Source organism: Abrus precatorius, unplaced genomic scaffold (genome assembly GCF_003935025.1).
Source record: "Abrus precatorius isolate BTA unplaced genomic scaffold, Abrus_2018 Scaffold3, whole genome shotgun sequence".
Classification (NCBI taxonomy): Eukaryota; Viridiplantae; Streptophyta; class Magnoliopsida; order Fabales; family Fabaceae; genus Abrus; species Abrus precatorius.
In genome coordinates this window covers 1,207,997-1,227,576 of record NW_020874373.1, presented here as the reverse complement: position 1 = coordinate 1,227,576, position 19,580 = coordinate 1,207,997, and the positions used below count along the sequence as shown (strand labels likewise).

At 31.8% G+C, this 19,580-nt stretch overlaps 1 protein-coding gene across 2 annotated transcripts; it reads right to left on the bottom strand.

Annotated features, from left to right (window-relative positions):
* Positions 1–4,101: 4,101 nt before the first annotated feature.
* Positions 4,102–10,630, bottom strand: LOC113863818 (calcium-transporting ATPase 4, endoplasmic reticulum-type-like). 2 transcript variants are annotated; one of them, XM_027497542.1, is made up of 9 exons: positions 8,657–10,513; positions 8,361–8,433; positions 7,905–8,026; positions 6,941–7,222; positions 6,465–6,842; positions 6,104–6,213; positions 5,093–5,321; positions 4,734–4,965; positions 4,106–4,652 (listed from the first exon to the last, which is right to left on the bottom strand). In XM_027497542.1, exons 1-9 carry the CDS (start codon positions 10,067–10,069, stop codon positions 4,387–4,389), a joined length of 3,105 nt encoding a protein of 1,034 aa, XP_027353343.1. In that variant the 5' UTR covers positions 10,070–10,513; the 3' UTR covers positions 4,106–4,386. The 2 variants fall into 2 exon arrangements, with proteins under 2 accessions (XP_027353342.1, XP_027353343.1); XM_027497541.1 differs by having other exon boundaries at positions 4,102–4,965; positions 8,657–10,630.
* Between the last annotated feature and the right edge of the window lie 8,950 nt (positions 10,631–19,580).

Below are 19,580 nucleotides of genomic sequence, written 5' to 3'. Positions count from 1 at the left end.
TCGTGTTGGGTTCTAACTCACAACTCAGAACTCAAGTGAGAGGAGTTCCACAGTTGCATTGCATTGCATTGCATGGCTCATTCACTTCTCTAAATGGATTTCTATAAATAAAGCAAGTGTTGTGTGTTGTTTCGTAGCTGCTCAGTGCAGTTGTGGGGGTTGTGACCATATTGCTAGCTATAGCTAAGCTCCATCACTATACCCTTTCTACTTACTCCCAAGCCTCATCGACAATGATAGCTTTTATATTTAGTACATAATTAATTATTGTCACCTTTAATCATCATTTTATATTTTTATCTTTTGACCAATTCTTTAATTAATCAGTATCGTGATCAACTAGTTTCTCACACCAACACACTTTTATTTCTCTGTCTTGCATTCTACCCAAAAAAATTTAAATGAACGCAGCATATAAGAAAACATCAGTATTCTTTTATTATTTACCATAGAGAATACATTACATACGGACGAAATAAATAACTGTATACTAATTAGCAACAGTTATCTCTCTTACATATTCTTTGCGCATGAATAATTAACTAAAAAAATGTCTACATATATAGACATATGTCAATAAATATTATCATTGTTTACGTATTTATGAATTAATCATAATGATACAATTGTCAAACTTATGCGAAGGAAGGTACACACAAAACAATACTGGTCTTATTATTTGAAAACAAAAAATTGATAGTACATATAATATTATAAATATATGTACACATTTTAAAAATATAATCTCAAATTATAGAAGATAACCTTTTTTCTGCAATTTGTGTTAATAAAACTTTTTCCTTGCATATATAACGACGTTTCGCACTTCTTTCTTTAATTTGTTACGCCGTATATTAAGTTAAATTTGACTATATCCCAACAATTAGAGTGGGTGAATAAAAAAAAAATTTGAGCTGGTGCACGTAAAAAGACATAGACTTCTTTCATCTTTGTGGACCCTTGTTTTCCTATAACTTGTTTGAATATTTTGAACATCAGAAGACAAAAACTATTGAAAACAACCACAGGATATATATCACGCATTTTGGGTTAAAAATGATGTAACTTTTTAAAATATTATAAATACAATTTAATTGTATCGTTATACACACATATATATATAGTATATAACCGAATTAAATTTTAAGGTTAATTTTCAATTTAAAATAAGGTACGAATTTTCTAACATAGTATTGGTTTTGATTTTGGATAAAACTTGCTTGAGCACATGGCATTCTTCTATAACTAGCGACAATTGACGTTTTGAAGCAGCCCCACCAGCATGGAAGAGACTTGTTAAGGTGTCCATGTCGGGAAAAAAATCCACAATGCATCGAATACTACTTTTTCTTCTTGTTGTTAACAAAATCACCAATTGGATACTTAAGTTGTTGCATTTTAGTTTAATTTTGGAAGCGTGGAGTGATCAAAGTCTCAACCAAAAAGTTAATAAGATCCAATTCCAAGCACAGTTGGGGAGGGAGATGATCAATCATTTAAGCATAAATTCTTAAAAGCTCGTTTGATATGTTGGTTACAGCAAATTGAAATACTATAGTCAAATGCTCAAACATAAACTGCGTGCAGTCAATTGCTTAAGTTTGGTTAATTGTTTATTAAATGGAAGTTTTGGGCTCAGCACACACAGATGCATAAGAAAAAGGGGTCACCAAACACATCCCAATTAATCCATATTCTCCTTCGGCACGCATTCGATTGTGCACGAAACCGATTGCCCACATCACTAATAACCTTACGAAGTTGATAAGTGGCTACCCCTTATTGGATGATTATTTTCTTATAATTTTCCCAGAATATTTTAAAGCAACATACATAGTTTAGGTGTGGATGTTATATCTAATGTATTAGAGTGGAAGCGGTATATCTACCATCTGCTTGGGTAGTCTTTCTAAGATAGAGAAAACCAGTTTGAGAAAGAGGTTTATCTATTCTTTTAATTTTTAATTCGTTCTGTCAAAATTTTGTTATGGTAGCAATATTAATAATAATTAATGCAGTTGAGCCTAAAACAACTGTCCTTTTATATTACAATATGATATTATTATTTCATGGTTACGTACAGCTTTCTTTTTAGATTTCACTCAATACTTGTGAATCATTATAGGAAGTTTATGTGAGATTTCTCATCTTAAAACTATTTTGTATTAAGTGAAGTTCTCCAATTACGATGAAGTTGTCATAGGAATCAGTTGTGCCACCAATTCCAAGTTAGAAAATTAGTAGAGTTAAAAATCAATAAAGAACCAATTAAAACCAAGTAATAGTACTTCAAATAAATAAATAAATAGTCATACATAAGATCTAGTTATAGATTGCTAGTACTTAATCATTTTTTATATTTTCATCTAATAATACATACAATATAATATTCTATATTAATTTAAGAATTAATTTAATTTAATTTTTCTTATAATTTTATGTCAATTTATAGGTTAGTTGGTTTCACAAAGTTATAACACGTTTTTAATTGAATCCCTGACTTAGTTTTTTTTAAATTAGACGAAATATTAGAACTTATTTGATAATTCTTAAATTGGTAAAAAAGAACTACTGAATAATTAAATTAGCAGTTTAATACTTAAACTATTTGAAACATTTTGTACAAGTTCCTGTGCTTCTAATAAAGACTAAGAATATATTATGTTCAATTTGATAGAACCTAACAGAACCCTATTTTAGGACTTCAATTAAAAATTACTTGTATAAGCTACATACTCAATAATAAACTTTTAAAATATAATTATCTTTTTAAAAAATCTCAAATAATTTAAGAATTATTTAAATTAATTTAACCATAATTTTGCGATGCAGATACGAATAAGTATACAAACTACAAAGGTCGGATTAAAAAAGATGTCATGTCGGATCTAAAATCCAGATGAGTACTTACGAGTGAATTGATTGATATTAAAAGGATTTTATCAAGCAAATAATAGTACAATTTTATTAAAAAGATAAACATTAATTATACTTTTATAACTTTAATAAATAAATGAATATGTGTTTTTTTTTTTAAAAAAATTATACTTATGACTTAAGGTTCATATTAAAATATGACTTGTCGGGTCCAAAATTAGCCCCTCGTTTGGAAGAAAGATAGATTATTATTTATTTATTTGGTTAACTGTATGTAAGATTATTGCGTTTTAGTGTTTTACACTTCTGAACTCCAGCTAGGTCCAAAATGAGCCCATCCAAAATGAGCCCATCTTTTTGTTTCTGATACACCAAAAAAATGAGCCAATCTGAACATGGATTGTAAGAATCCAATAGTCTGCGCGATGATCATGACCGTGTGATTTCCATCAATTTTAAAGTTGTTACTTTTTAACTTAATATTTGACTGTTAATATATATCCACGTTCTTTCGTTCCGTTTTATAGCGATTTTTCTTGGTACTATATAGCAGCATTACTCGTTCAATGTTATTTGTTGCCTGTCGCAATCATAGTAGAAAGAAGGGGGTTTTTTTAACGTGTACCGATGGGGTATTCATTCACTATGAACACAAGCAACGTGAAATTAAAAGTTGCGATTCCATTTTGATTGCTAAGTACGAAACTGCGCTTTATTCTTATTCCCGATGGGAATAGGTAGTGCCGACGAGATAATTATTAGAAGCAAATCGTGCTCAAACATGCACAGGCCTTTCGATTATATTTCCTCCTGTTTGTACGGTGACCCCATTGATTCTAATTCCCTCGAGGAGCCCTTCCATCGATTTTCAATAGAATGCGGTATTGGAGGAGGGATCAATTTTTTTTAATTTTAATCAATAGTTATAAAATGTCCATTAAAGAAAAAAAAAAACTAATACATTAAAATTAAAATATTACATTATTTTATTTTTATTTTAAAAGAATAAGATTAGAAAATATTAATTAAATAAGAAAAAAATTGCCTCTTCTTTTTGCCCCTCCAAATCCCAAACATTATTCGGTTGCATAACCACCACTATCAAGGACAAGTAGGATAACATTTCTCTCTTCCAGTTTTAGGGTTAATAAAGATTATCCGTCTTAGCAAACGATTCAAACAAACCAAGTCAACAAGAACGCAGAGCATTACCAGGAACATAAATCCGAAAAAGAAATTGCAGGTTTTCCCCTTTCATTTTGAAAATGTTGAAAAAGTTCAACGAACAAGAGCAAAAAGATTATAAAAAAATTAAAAGAAGCAACATATAGTGCACCCAATGCAAGCCCAGCCATCCCTCGTTATAAAATGGGATGAAGACTACAGAGAAGCCTAAAATAGCACTAGATTAAAATTAATTGGAGTTGAGGGCGCCTCTTCAGTCCCAAGTATAACAAATTTCATAACGCTGAAGGATTGAGCAACTTTTCTAATGACTACAGTACGTGTCTACTCTGATTTTTGCTTTGATCTTGCACTTGATGCTTGAGACGCACTTGTACACCTTCCCACAAATTTCAGAATCTCGTCAATTAGAATGACGGGAAATGCAACAGCCAAAACCAAAAGCCACTCATTGAAGCTCAGGGGCACAATACCAAATACTTGTGCTAAGAATGGCACGTACAAGATTAAAAAGTGCAGACCAAATGATATAGACATTGCCAAAAGAAGCCAAGGGTTGACCCAAGGAGGCATCGTCAAAAGGCTTCCATCTTCAGATAGGGCATTGAGAGAGTTAAACATTTCAATGGCTACCAACACAGAAAGGGACAGTGTCATAGCTTTGACTTTACCAGTCTGGAAGTAGTCACAAGGATCATTGTCAAAAGAGATAACTTTTGCACCAGCAGTGAATGGAGAAGCTGTAAAGTTCTGCCACGTGGAGCATTGACCCCAATTGGCTAGTTGGGAGTAAGTGACCAGAGTATGCCCATCCCCGCTAAGGTCAATACCCAAGAAGGAACCATGTGTATACCATATGATGAAGACACCAACTGTAGCTAATCCAACATAAATTCCAATAACCTGTGAAGTATAACAGGGAGAAGATTAGGGATAAGCAAATCCACATAAATTATCAGCTTTTGAAACATAAAGCTCAACAAAGGGTGCAAGTGCGCAAACAAAAGGAAAGAGGAAAAAGGCAAATTACCAGATAGCGGAATAAAATCCACAAATTAATTAGTGAGTCATCACTGCGACGCGGAGGCTTCTTCATTATATCCTTATCTGGAGGATTAAATCCCAAAGCTGTTGCAGGGGGCCCATCAGTGACAAGATTGACCCACAGAAGTTGGACGGGTATCAATCCTTCAGGAATACCTAGTGCAGCTGTTAAAAATATAGAAGCAACCTCACCAATATTGGAAGAGATCATATACCTGCAAATTTAATTTCAATTAGAAGATAATATAAACTATAACTTTTATCATTTGAGATGATTCTTAAAACAGCAGCATATATAGGTAATTAATAAAAGTAGATAACACGAGTACTACATATCAATTACAAATTATATTATGTATATGGGAAGTCATGCAATGCCTCTCCAAATTTTGAAAGCTTTGCAATTAAGAAATTCAGAAGTATGCACTTTAGGGTTGTTAACTTGTTAAAAGGCAAAAATAAAATCAACAATGCTCCAGAATCCAGATTAAACCAAACTAATAACAACCTCTTAGTCAAAAATTACAGCCTCCAATGTTTCAAACAATGTTGAGGGGCAGAATGTGATCCATAACTCCATTCAATCTTATCTTCTATAATTTTTTTTTTGTTTACTTGAAATTCATAGGAACAATATCAAAGTTATAAATGAAAATTGATAGAAAAGTGCAGCCAGTATAGACATAGCTCATTCTTGTTACAATCCCTACAAAGAAACCTAGTGCAAAGAAGAGGATAAAAAGAAACTTAATGTCAAAGGCATGTCCCCTTTTTCTTAACTATAAACTAATCAAAGATTGAAAGAGATACATACCTAATTATCCTTTATCAAAGGCATTTCTACTCTTTTATTTTTTTTAAAACCAACCAATCATTAAGTTAGACAATATATGTCAATTGCCAATCAAAGCACGGACCTCCAATGGTGTAAAAGCCTATCGTAAGGTAACCACATCATCTTGTGAGTGATGATAAATTTAAGGACAAATGGAATCACCTGATAAAAGCCTTCATATTATTGTAGATAGATCTACCCTCACCAACAGCAGCAACAATTGTACTAAAATTATCGTCTGCCAACACCATATCTGATGCTTCCTTGGCCACCTAGATTGGATCAGAATAAGATAAAAGAGACTCAGTGGCCTGATAGAAAATAGTAAAATTAATAGGTGTTCCTTAATCTAACCAATTACAACCATCAGCCAGTGAGATAACACCTAATTCTTTTGATTTGCATCAAAACACCAAGCATTTTCAAGATCACTATCTTCAATTAGAAAGCTCACATCAATCACGAATATTTACTTACAAGTTGAACTAACCCACAACATGATTATAATGGAAAACAAAAATACCTCTGTTCCTGCAATGCCCATTGCAACACCGATGTCTGCAAGCTTCAAGGCTGGTGCATCATTAACACCGTCCCCAGTCATGGCCACCACCTCCCCTTCCTCTTTGAGCAGCCTCACTATTTCTTGCTTGTGCCTAGGTTCAGCCCTTGAAAACAAAAGCCCACCACTCTGTCTCAGATAGGATTTTTTATCACGCACTTCCATAAAATCTTTGCCTGTTAAACTTCTAGAACTAATGTCTTCATCAGGTGAAAATACACCTATTTCACGGCATATAGCTTCAGCAGTGTTCTTATTGTCTCCAGTTATTACCATAACACAAATTCCAGCTGCTCGGCAATCTTCAATTGCTTGATATACCTCCTCCCTAGGTGGATCCTACACACAATTCAATATTCAATTTCACAAAGTTACCACACAAAATAGATATGATGAGTTACAGAGCATGAAATATAAAATGAAAAATCAAAACTTACCCTCAATCCAACCAAGCCAACAAAAATAAGTTCACTTTCAATTGATGAATAGTTTGAAGGATTAAGCAAAAGCTGGTGAGCCGGATGATCATCATTACCATTGTAGTCTTCAAATGCAGTGAGCTCATCCTTGTATGCAAATCCCAAGCAGCGCAATGCTCTAGTTGACATTTCATGAAGGGCTTGCAATATGAGATTCCTAGCATTATCGTCTAGTTTCACAATAGAACCATCACGCAACTGAATTTTAGAGCTTCTGTCCAACACATTTTCCACCGCACCCTATCAAATATTAGGGACAAATGTCAGTTCAAATATTTCCCATCAGTGAGAAAAAAGGAAAGCAGAAACAGAAAGAACAGAAGCATGTGTAGGCTCATGTATAGATATAGCAACAGAAACTGTCCAAAGGATATAGTTATTGAGGCAAAATGAGAAGGTAAAGGAGAAGAAGAATGAGCTGGTCATAAACACCAGGTCAGAATTGAATTTTATAAAACATCATTCGTTCATTCAATAGAACTTTGTTGTACAGAACTGGTATGAATAACATAGTATTAGATCAGTTTTGCCAAGACACGTAATTCATATTCCCTAGACTAAGGTGCATTTTAGAAACTCAGGATATTATTTATTTAGTTAAGACAGTATAATCATAATACAACTTATTAATAAATAGTGATACCATGAGTAATTTTTAGCTTTAGTTTCAGTATAAATAACCATATTTCAGGGGAAGAATAAAAAGCCTTCCCCAAATAAAAATGAGTGGCGTATTTTATTTCGGAGAAACAAGTAGTCTTACAGAAATCACATGGTAAAAATTTTATACATTTCTATAATACAAAGTATGACCATTCAGCAAATATAATTCTGCAATTATAGAATAGATACATAATACAAAAATTGAAAATGAATCTAGATGAAGTTTTCAAGTAGGAAAAAAAGTGACAGAAAGACATACCTTAACTAGCAGCGAATTTTTACCTACACCAGAGTCCACAATAACACCCATTGACTTCCTATCTCGGTCAAACTCAAGAGTAGCAATCCGCCGGTCATGCTCATTCCACCATTGACAACAACCTGATTACAATTTGAAGGTAAAGTACGTTCATTACATTTAGGAATACATTTTTTCATTACTAATTCACAATACAATGCAGCACACTTTTTCGTCTCATATTCATGGTCTTTCTAAAGAGTACATTACAGGAAGTAGCCTATTGATCAAAGAGATAAATTACAAATTGCTTGAAGTGTTTAAATAAAGAATGACAATCTTATTTTCCCTCCCATTATAAAACTAAATTCAAAAAACTCATTTAGAAAGTGGTTCGGGTATATTCAAATGAGACATCAAATTATTTGCTTTGGTAAATCACCACAAATTAATTTTTTGAAAGAAAAGTAAACTTACGTAGCAAGGTACTTGTGCTTGCTGATCCATTATGCTCGGATCCTTCAGGAAGGCCCATCTTCTCTACCAAAACCTAGAGTCACAGGAGAGAGCAAAAAAATGTCAAACACCTTTACTGGCTAAATGAATTAGTTCGTATGGATGGGGTTAGAATGAAATAACCCAAATATATAAAGCATCGCTGATTTCATGCCGCTAAGCTAGTGCTATAAGTAATTATTTCAAAATATAGTTCATGCAGCGGTAAATTGCAAACTATACATGAAAAATAAGCTAAAGAACATAAGACGCCACACCTTTAATGCAGCTTCGGTAGGCATTCCATGGGCGACAAACTTATGCTCTGACTGTGTGACTCCAGCATCATTACAAACTGCAGCTATTTTCGCTATCATCTGAAGATTAGCATCCAATCCACCTGTTGGCCAGTCCTCTATTTGACCATCAGATGGATTGTATGTAGTTCCTTCCACCTTAAAGGCTCGCAGATTGTCCACCTTATGGCCAAAAGCTACTAGTTTTGACACAGCCATCTGGTTTGTAGTCAATGTACCAGTTTTATCCGAACAAATCACAGTCGTACAACCCAGCGTTTCCACACTCGGTAGCTTTCGAACCAGGGCATTCTTCTGGGCCATCTTGCGTGTACCTAGAGCAAGGCAGGTAGTGATGACTGCAGGCAAACCTTCTGGAATAGCAGCTACAGCCAACGCCACAGCAATCTCAAAGTAATAGGTACACTTCTCAAATGAAAACTTGAAGTTTCTCGGCCACCCATCCACATAATCCCATGTAAGGAAGTACTTTACATTAATAAGCCAAACCAAAATACATATCAATCCAATTATCAGGGTTAGATTCTCTCCAAACTCATTAAGCTTCTTTTTCAAGGGTGTATCCTCCTCACTCTGAGACGCCACGTGTATCTGCTTATGCACCTTCCCAATCTCGGTTTCCATGCCAGTCTGAGTGACCAAGCAAATGCAATTCCCGTTAACAACAGTGGTCCCGGCGAAAACAATACACCTCTTGCCTTGAATATCAGCATCCTCAGCAACCGGCTTGTTTGTCTTGTTCACCGCTTCACTCTCTCCAGTCAAGGAACCCTGCTCCAACCGCAGAGTGGAGCTGATCAATTCCACAACCCGCATATCTGCAGGCACCTTATCCCCAACCTTAAGCTCCACAATATCACCAGGCACGAGATCCTTCGCCGGCAAACTAGGGATTTTCACCCCATCTCGAATAACGGCGGCGTGCTCCGACTGAATCTCTTTCAGCGCATCAAGTGCTTTCTCCGCATTGCTCTCTTGCCATACCCCAACAATTGCGTTTACAATTAATATCAGGAATATCACCAGAGGCTCCACGAACGCCGTAATCTCCATCTCACCGCCTTCATCGCCGTCGTACCAAGCCAGTACGAAGGATATGATGGCGGCGGCGAGAAGAATCCGAACCAAGGTATCGTTGAACTGCTCAAGAATCAAACTCCATATGGACTGGCCCTCGTGCTTCTCCAACTCATTCAAGCCATAGATCTTGCGCCGATTCTCAACCTCGTCGTGACTCAACCCCCTTTTCACACTCACCTTATAGTGTTCCTCGCATTCACGCACGTCCTTGGCCCACGCTTTGAAGATTTCACGGTCTGAAGTCTCAGAACTCGCTTTCTCTCTTCTTCCATAATCTTCGCCTCCCTTCCCCATTCAGATCCGGTCAAAATAAACTCGGAGAAAACAATTTCTCGATTAAAAAATTGTTTCTCCCAGTTAATTCATAAAACAATGGAAGCAAAACACGGTGAAATCAATCAAGCTACCGATGCAGCGATCCAATCGAAAACCCTAAAAGCGAGTTACGTACGAGTAGCAACTACCTCGAAGGAACTCAAACGACAGGGCTTTATGGAAGGGAAAATCGATTGCGTGATCGTGAAAACTAAAGGGCGCGTGGTGTATGTGGTTTGAGTGTTGAGAAAACGCGAGGTTTATTGAGTCGCTCTCGGATGAGGGGAAGAGGCGCTGGTTTCTCGTGAGAACTGAAAGTGAGAAAAAGAAAAAGCATGAAGAGAGAGGTTCTAACAAATGAAGGGCTCACGCATCGTAGAACGTGCTTGCCCAGTAAGCTAACCAATTTGTGGTCGCACTTCCTCACTCTAGTCTGGTGCGTGGCTAATGCTGATTAGTAGGACTATTAATTAAGAGTTTAAAAAAGATGCTGTTTGTGATTAGAGTGTATATGAGGAAATTTCGTGGTACGATCCTGCCAGATTACGATACGCTTAACTAAACTATTTTTAAATACATAACAGAAAAATGGAAATTGAAAACTTCCATCGATGACTTGGCATTCCTTCATTGGTTCAATCCTCCTTCCTGTTGTCACTTCAGTCTCCACTCGCATTACGGTTGTATCTTTTGGCAAAATTAATTAATAAGTTATTTTAATCAAATATTGTAATTATCATTATTTTAAAATGGGGATAGATTTTTTTTATTTTATGTATTTTTACGGTCAAATCTGTTCCTATAATATTGTATATTCTTAAAAATTTGTTAGCCCAAATCTGCTACCCCTAAACCTGGGGGCGCATCTGGAACCTTCATCAATAAATCCTTTTGACCGAAATTGTGAAGGTAATTTGTTCCGGTATTTGGTTTCTTGGTTTTGTAGAGTCATTAAATTATTAGAAAGTAGATTTCTCACGTAATGATGACACCTAAATCCAAATTATTAAACACTATACTCTGTAAGTTTTATTTATAATATAATCTAAATCCAAATTATCAAACAAATATAAACAAATGAGAATCCCAGGGTCGCTATTTTGATGTGGCCTTTCGTGGAATGTTCGTCGTCGCCACAAAGCCGCAAGGGGCCTACAAAGTCAAAACTCCAATAATACTGGATTGGTAGAAATTATTGACCATACAAAAGGGAAGTTGGTGAAAAACGGTTTATTTTTTTGTACTATGAACGTATAAAAAGGTTATATATATTGACCGATAAAGTTACGTATAACTGGTTTAGATATAGCTAATTATAATTTCCAAGGAAAGAGTAGTAAAAAAAATAAAGTGAACTGTAAAATCTAAATGAAAATTAGTTTTAGAACTTTTTGTTATAGCATATTCACAAATATAAATTTTCTAACATCTTTCCAAATATAAGTTACTAAAAACTAATCATAGAACACAATAATCAAATTAATAGTCACACAAATATTAAAAACATACAAGATTTTTAAGATTATCCTTGAACTGAAAGCAAATAGTAATAATGGATTTGCAATATTAGTTAAAACTTTAAAAAAATATAGTTAAAATATATTAAAATTTGTGAAAAGGAGATTCGTTAATATCAATTAAAAAAAATACTTCTAAGATTCCTTAATCCGTTCGTTAACATCTGCGTTAAAAATTCCTTCTCTTGATTGTGCGTTTCTCAATGAATATAAACACGTCAGTAAAAGAAAATAACAAATACATGGAGAAAAAATATATAATATATAAACAATAATGATCTGTAAGGGTTTTTTATTACAACAATATTATAAACAATAATGATATACAATTTTTTAATGGACACTACCTTTGATTAATTATTTAAAAAACTATTTTATATATTACTTTATTTTTAGAAATATATAATTTTTTTAAAATTAACTAGCTAACAAAATTATATTAAAAATATGTTAAAAAAATATATCGTTGGTTTTTCTCTTTTTTTAATAAAATAAATTAAAGAACAAGTCACGTGCCTTCCTTTCTTGCAGTGCCATACTACGTCTTTGCTTTCTTCATTCCTTTTAGCGGGGTCAATGAAGCTATCACAAAGCGAAGCCGGCACAACTGAATATATTATGAATTTATTGTTATAAATTTTTTAATTTGTACCTAAAAATATGTGTTGAGAAATTAAAAACTAAAAAATCATTATCTCAAAACTATAAAAAAATATTAAATACATATTTTATGATAATTTAAAACATTTAATATTATTCTAAATATATGTCTTTAAACATATAGTAAAAATTATTATTATTATAATTTAATGTCGCAGTCGAGGCATATACTTTTCTGACAAGGAAACAGTACTGAAAAGGAAATAAAATGAATATTTCCATACGATTTGTTTTTTACAAATACAAAATTGTATACTATTGACAGTGGTTACGGTTAAATGTTTACGGTTTAAATTTTATTCATGTATATTAAAAACTATGATTAAATTTAATTTTGCCATAAGTTTAATGGTTAAAAAATAATTTAATCAAAATTAATGTTTTTTAATTTGAAGGTATAGGAGGCTCTTGACTGAGTTGAAATAGATTACATGATAAATAGGAAGAAGTTAGAAAAGGAGCAACAACAAAGATTGAAAAAGTCACATTTGGTCATCAAAGTGGGGATTGAAAAATCAGAAGTACAATACAACTTGTTGCCTGAGATTGGAGAACGGGAAAAGTTGGTAAAGTAATAGTGGGAAGTTGGAAGTTCTTGCACTTGGATGGAAGTCGCAGAGAAGACGAATGAAATGATAATCACTGACTAGTTAATCCAAAGGGTTTTAAAATTTATTTTTATAATTATGAATATGCTTAATTTAATAAGTTTACTTCCCGTAAGAAAGACTTTTGCTTTGGGGCAAACCCTGAAAAGTACAATAATTCGGTTTCCTTCTTGAATTTGACCGTTTGACTATTGAGACAGGACCGTTCTCACTTCTCACCGACAAGGACGATTCTTCAATTGAACCTTTTTCTTCTTTAGGGGGATAAACTTGTGATCAGGAGTTGTAGCCTATGTTTCGGTCTGATTTGAACTCAATAATTCCAAACTAAAGTAAACTGACAACCTTAATGATCTCAACTGTTTCCAACTGCAAAGAATTGGACAGGTGACTGGTTAATTGGGTGGGTCATGCGAGTTAGTGTGACTTTTCTTAAAATCTACGAAGAGGGTCTAAGGCAAAGTAATGATCAGAGGTTAAGAGACTTGGTCATGAAAGAATGAACCACAAATATATGAAGGTAATGTAAAATTAAAGAGTTGGAAAGAGAGAAAATGGGTGAACTATAAAGAAACAACAATGACGGCAACATACAGCAGATGAAATGGGAATCTGAGCGAGAGAGAGAAATAAGAACTCTGTAGAAGAGACACGATGTTCTCTGTTTTTATTTATGAATGAATATTCTTTTTCTCAATACATATCTTTGTTGGTTGGACGCGTTCAGTTATCAACTCGAAGTGGCATTCACAATCTCATATCACCTTTGGATAAATTAGTTTCCATTGGTGGAGAATCTACACTGTATGGTTATTCGCGTTCAAACTTGTAATTTACGCTGTAATGTGTCAAAAAACTGTCTCTGTTTAGAAGATAATGAATGCAGAAGTAACCATACGTTAAATTTGTTTATTTTTAATTAAAAATATATTATTTATGGTAAAAAATAATTAATATATTAAATTTAAGTCTTCATTACTTAGTATTTTAAGGATATCAGTTAATTTTTTTAAAAAAAGTTATTACAAAATATGTTGGACTTTATAAATAATTATGGAAAGAAATGTATTAATGATGACTTTTAATACAAAATATATTTCGAAAAAATCTTGTTTTGAACCATTATAAAAGACAATATTTTTCTTTTAATAAACTCGAAATCATAAATTAAATTAGAACAATATATTTAATGGTTAGAGAAAAATAAGATTGATTTGGTACATACGGATTCAAAAATTTGTATTTTATTAAAACTTTAAGAATAATCTTATTTCATTAATTAATCATCGTTATTTTTCTTAATTCACTTTTCAAATATCACATTTAAATACAAATTATTTTTTAAAAGTCAATTTGTACTAAAATCTATATTTATATTTGTTTACTATAGTAGGAATTTAAAACTTATATTATGAATAGTTTCTTTTAACAGAATTTGTGAATACAATTTAATCTATTATTATATAATTTCATGTTTGTATCATTAGGTGGTTGTCACAATATAAAGAATATAATACATGTAAACTTTTTTTATAAATTAAAATGTTATACTTTAACTTTTGTAATAATAAACTATTTATTAATTTATTTCAAAAATCACTTAATATTAATTTATTTGTTCAATATTATGAATCTTAAGTTCTTTGAATATTAAAAGACACAAAATTTTGATTTGATTCATTATAATTTAACAAAATAAATTTGATTTCATTTGAAATTTTTTTTAAATGTAAATTGGATGGCTGCCGATCTAATCGCTGAATCCATTTTTATTAATGTTTTTGTTTTTCTATTAACTACTTTTTGTTTAATGATTTTTCCACCGTTGCTTATTTTAAAATTTAGACTTTTCTTCTTATACTAAAAAAATAAAAATATTAAATAAACAGCATAATTATTTTTAAGAAATTATAATAATATATTATTTCTTAAATTAGATGGTCTCCTTTGAGTGTGCATCCCTTTTATACTTACATATTTTTTTTAATTTGCATAACATTTATATATAATTATAAATATTCATATATGATAATTTGTATTAAAAATAATATAATTTAATACAATAATACTATTAAATATTATAATTTTCAATAAAAATATTATTTATTCATTTTTATCGTATACAATTTTATTCATTGTTAAAAATAAACCATTATACTTATTAATTTTTTTTAATAAGTGTATGTTCAACCAGTTAGCGTTGGGCTTGGTTTAGGATTTGCTTGACAGACTCTGGGGTTACAAATTAAAGGAGCATTCACAGTATCGGGTTTAGGTTTGAGCGTTTAACTCAATAATAAAATATTAAAGGGTGGAAGATAAAATTGGAAACTAGTTTTGTATATACAGAAAAAGGACATGAACAAGATTGAAGACACGATTACGTCTCGCAACAAACAGAGACTCATAAGATGGCAAATAGTGAAGATGACAAATACTACAATGATAATCAACTCCATCCAACAGAAACTGACGTGATGAAGAACCAATAAACAAATAAAACAGAGAAAGACAATGGAGATGACAAGGAATGCCATCTAAAACAGGTGAAGATGAAAGATAGGAGAATGACACAAAGGCTACATGATCCAGAGAGGAGACACGGAATAGAGGACTAAAACTACAAAAACCTAAGTCTAGTGTTTTATTTAGTAAATTAGCATGCCTAACAGATATGCAGTTTAAGCTATATTTCTAAAAATAGGCTTGGCTTCTTTTCTTTTTTTTTTTCCTTTAGCATACGTTGGTCCAATGTTTTATTTTAAATTTAAGTATGTGTTTTATTATTATATTTTTGCAATTTTTAAATTTAATTTCTTTAAATGTTTTTAATTTTTAACATTAATTTTTAATAATTGTTGTATGATAAAATGATTAATTTAGAAGCTATCATATGCTAATATGTTATTGGACCACGCTAATGAGAGAGATTAAAATTGAAAACTTGTAAACATATTGAACCAAAATAAATTTAAAAGAAACTGACTCAAATTTCTCTCATGTTAAAGTTAACTTATGTAAATTGTGTCAACTATAAAAGTAATTTAATTTATTTTATATATTGAATTCTTTTTCATCTACTAGGGTTTGTGAAGAAAGCTATGCAAATTGACAGAGTGTTTGTTTAACAAATGAATTATGAAATTACTATTTGAAGATGATATTTTTTTAGAATGCAATTGAAGTAATAGAGCTTCAGGGCCGAAGTGCAAATGTTGTTTCTAAATATCGCTTTTTTAACAAAGAAGTGAAAAGTGAAAAACTAATTAAATATTAACTAACAAAATAATAATTAACTTGTTTGGTTAGTTAATGAAATAAAGTTTGCACATTTTTTATGCATAAAATCATGGTTAGAGTCAAGTTACCTAAAAAAAATCACTAAAATTAAGCTTTATCTCTGACGGAGATATAACAATATAAGCATTGACATTATAAACTAAAAAAGAGAAGGGAAAAAGTTATGAAAATTCAAAATTAATTGCTTTGAGTATGTATTAAGTATTCAAGTATCACAATCTTTTTATTTCTTCTACATTGGGTCTAATTTTTACTATTTGTGTTTGTACAATTAACACTTCGTTCACTTTACAGGAGATTATAGTCACAGATCACATCTATGATCAAAGGACAATGGAATTATTAACAGATATATCATAATTGCTCACCACACTGGTTTGCTCTCAAACCATGGTTGTATATCATCCTCACTTAAACATCATGCAACCAGTACCATGTTACCTGACAATGTAAGTGATCTATTTTGTTACTCTTCTAGAACAAACTGACTTGAACATTGAAGAACTTTTGCAAGTATATTACTTCCTCACCATCATTATTTGCATACCAACATTGCAGGAACAACTTTTTTCGTCTTTATTCAGCTTACCCACTTTGAGTTCACTTGAGAAATATTAAATTATTTTTATTTTTAAAATTATTATATTTATTAAATCATCCCTTGTTATTATTTTTTTTCATTAATTGTTGCATGGGACTTGACAAGGTAGTTTCGTCAGGAAGATGATTTTTTATTTTTTATTTTTTGTTTTGTAGGCACAAGATAACTCAATCATTAGATAAGAATTACATCGTACTTTTAGTTTGTTGGGGTGATAAACATATGATTTACGAGAGTGGTTATCTGGAGGTGGTCAAATTTTAGCCAATGCTCATACAAAAAATGGAAAATTAGCTTTAAGAAAAATTGGGACGTAAGCATCCTTCATATTTCTAAAGATACGAACAAGCTCGAGACAATGTTTTTTTGTACACATTTAGTTGTTTTATTATGATAGAGTGCATTCCTTCGTCTTTCAAGCTAACTACTTTATAATTTTTTTTATGTCATTTTATTTTCAACGATGCAAAAAAATTATTCCTTAACTATTTAAATTAAAGAAAGTAAAGTCACAAAAGAAGTTGATTTAAATTAATAATAAATAATTTTATTTTTCATTTTAAATATTTTTTTTCAATTTGAAAAAGGCTTTTCTGTCCAATGCTAAAACTAATAAATGTATCTTTACTTATATGGAACTTCGATAGACTTCTTTTTACGAAATCAACAATTAGGTCGTGTTCTCTGGTAAGAGCAAATCTTAATAAAACAATAGAGTTCCATTATACCATACACACGTTCTAATATAAATTTTAGAATTAAATTACTTTTAGTATATATTTCAATAACGTTAGATAATTTAAAAGTAATTTTAATCAAAATTTGAAACAAACTAGGAACAAATCATGCTAAGCTCTTTCGTCATCATGGATCACATTATATACCCAGTGATCTGAGTTGTATAAAAGCATTATTGTTTGTTGGCTGATTAGCTGCTTCCTAGCATCCTGGGTCATTACCTTTCTTTTGAATTGCAAATTTTCGAACGTCCTTTTCTCTTCCTATAAGATATCACATGTCAGGCCTAAACAATAGCGGTATCTTATGTCACGCCGGAACCCCAGGTAAACTTTTTTCCCTTGTTTTTTCCTTCGTCATTAACTTCTTTCCCTTTCTTAAAATTTATGGAATACAAAGATCTCATAATACAAGGCAAATGCCGAATATCGCTCTATGAAGGACACTGCATTGAACTCTTGGAACCACTAATAAGCAATCGAGTATGCCTATGTAGGTGACCCTCTATTGTGGGAGAACATATACGATCGAGTGTTTGTGGTTCTCAAAATTTGCCATAAAATATAAGCAACTTGGTATGTACCATCGCTGACTTGATTGGATTTTGCTACAGGGTGGGTACAACTTGGAAATACTCCATAGTCCAAACAGGTGAATGGGTGATGCCCTATGTTGCGGGGTGATGATTGATCATTGAATGATTGAAGGATATAGATGTATATATCCAGCCCTATGACTATTATGTGTTTACCCGCTTGCACATGACGATAATTGATAATGTTTGTTGTCTCTTCTAATGTTCTCATTCAGGTTGCGTTCCGTAGCAAATTAGAGTAATCTTATGATTTTCCTTTTCTTTTTAATTATTGTATCTGGAGAGGTAATCTTGTGAATTCAATATCAATTTCCATTATTATCAAAGAGGGAATGATGTTTTGAATCAAAACGTTAGTGACTTTTGGAGAAACACCTAAACATTTTTCGACACACCCTTAAAATTATCGGTTGAATTTTAGATCTATCTCGTTAAGAATTTATGATAAAATTTAATCAAACATAATCAAATTCATTTTATTTCATGCATAATTTATTGTTTTTTCCTTAATTTGAGGTCCGAGATGGAATAATTTTTTATTTTATTACATCTAATTCTAACATTATAATATTTATTTTTTTATTTCATTCTAATTTATTTGGTAATCTGTCCTTCTTTGCTACAGCATTATGTTGGATAATAAAAAAGAAAACAACAGGAGGGGGGGGGGGGGGAGGGAATCAAAATATAAATGAGAGAAAATTTGGAGGAAAAAAATAGTTTCTTAGAACTCAATTCTTACCTTTACTTTTTTAACAAATAAAACAATTTAAAATTTCGTTCTTCTGTTTTCTCTCCATTTAAACATAGGGTAAATTTTAAAGTCCCTAGTCAAAATTATAAGAAAATGTTAACTAATATTTTAAAGGCATTAGTTAAAAAATCCAAATGTATTATTTATTTTTAAACTCAACACTAATAATTAAGCTTAATATATATATTTTAAATTATACGTACATTTTTTAACAAATTTATTATTTTATTTATTTCATAACTGTGACTCGTTAAGGTATTAGTTAACATGGTCAAATTTTATATAGCTGGCCTCTAATACTGTGTTTTGAAGCAGTGAGGCTGTGATTCAGATGTTGGTTCCTATCTCTTCCTATTTTATTTTGTCATGGCAATATCGTTCAGAAAAGGTTATTTATTTAAATAATAAGAAATACTCAGCAATCGAGTCACGTCATGAATAACAAAGAGGCAAGCAAGCAAAGGAGAAAATGAAAAAGAAAACACGATCCTCCCACTTGACCCCTCTGTTTTGGCACCGTAAAGGCATAGCTCCATCAAAACCCACTTGTATACATCACAAACTCTGATACACACAACTAATAAAGAAAACGTAGTCATTGCAAATCACCACACATCATAACGTGACAATTCCCCACTATAAATCCATTCAATTACTCCTTCTTTCCTTTCCCACACCCTTTTCTTGCAATCTAAGCTTTTTCCTTTTTTTTCCCCT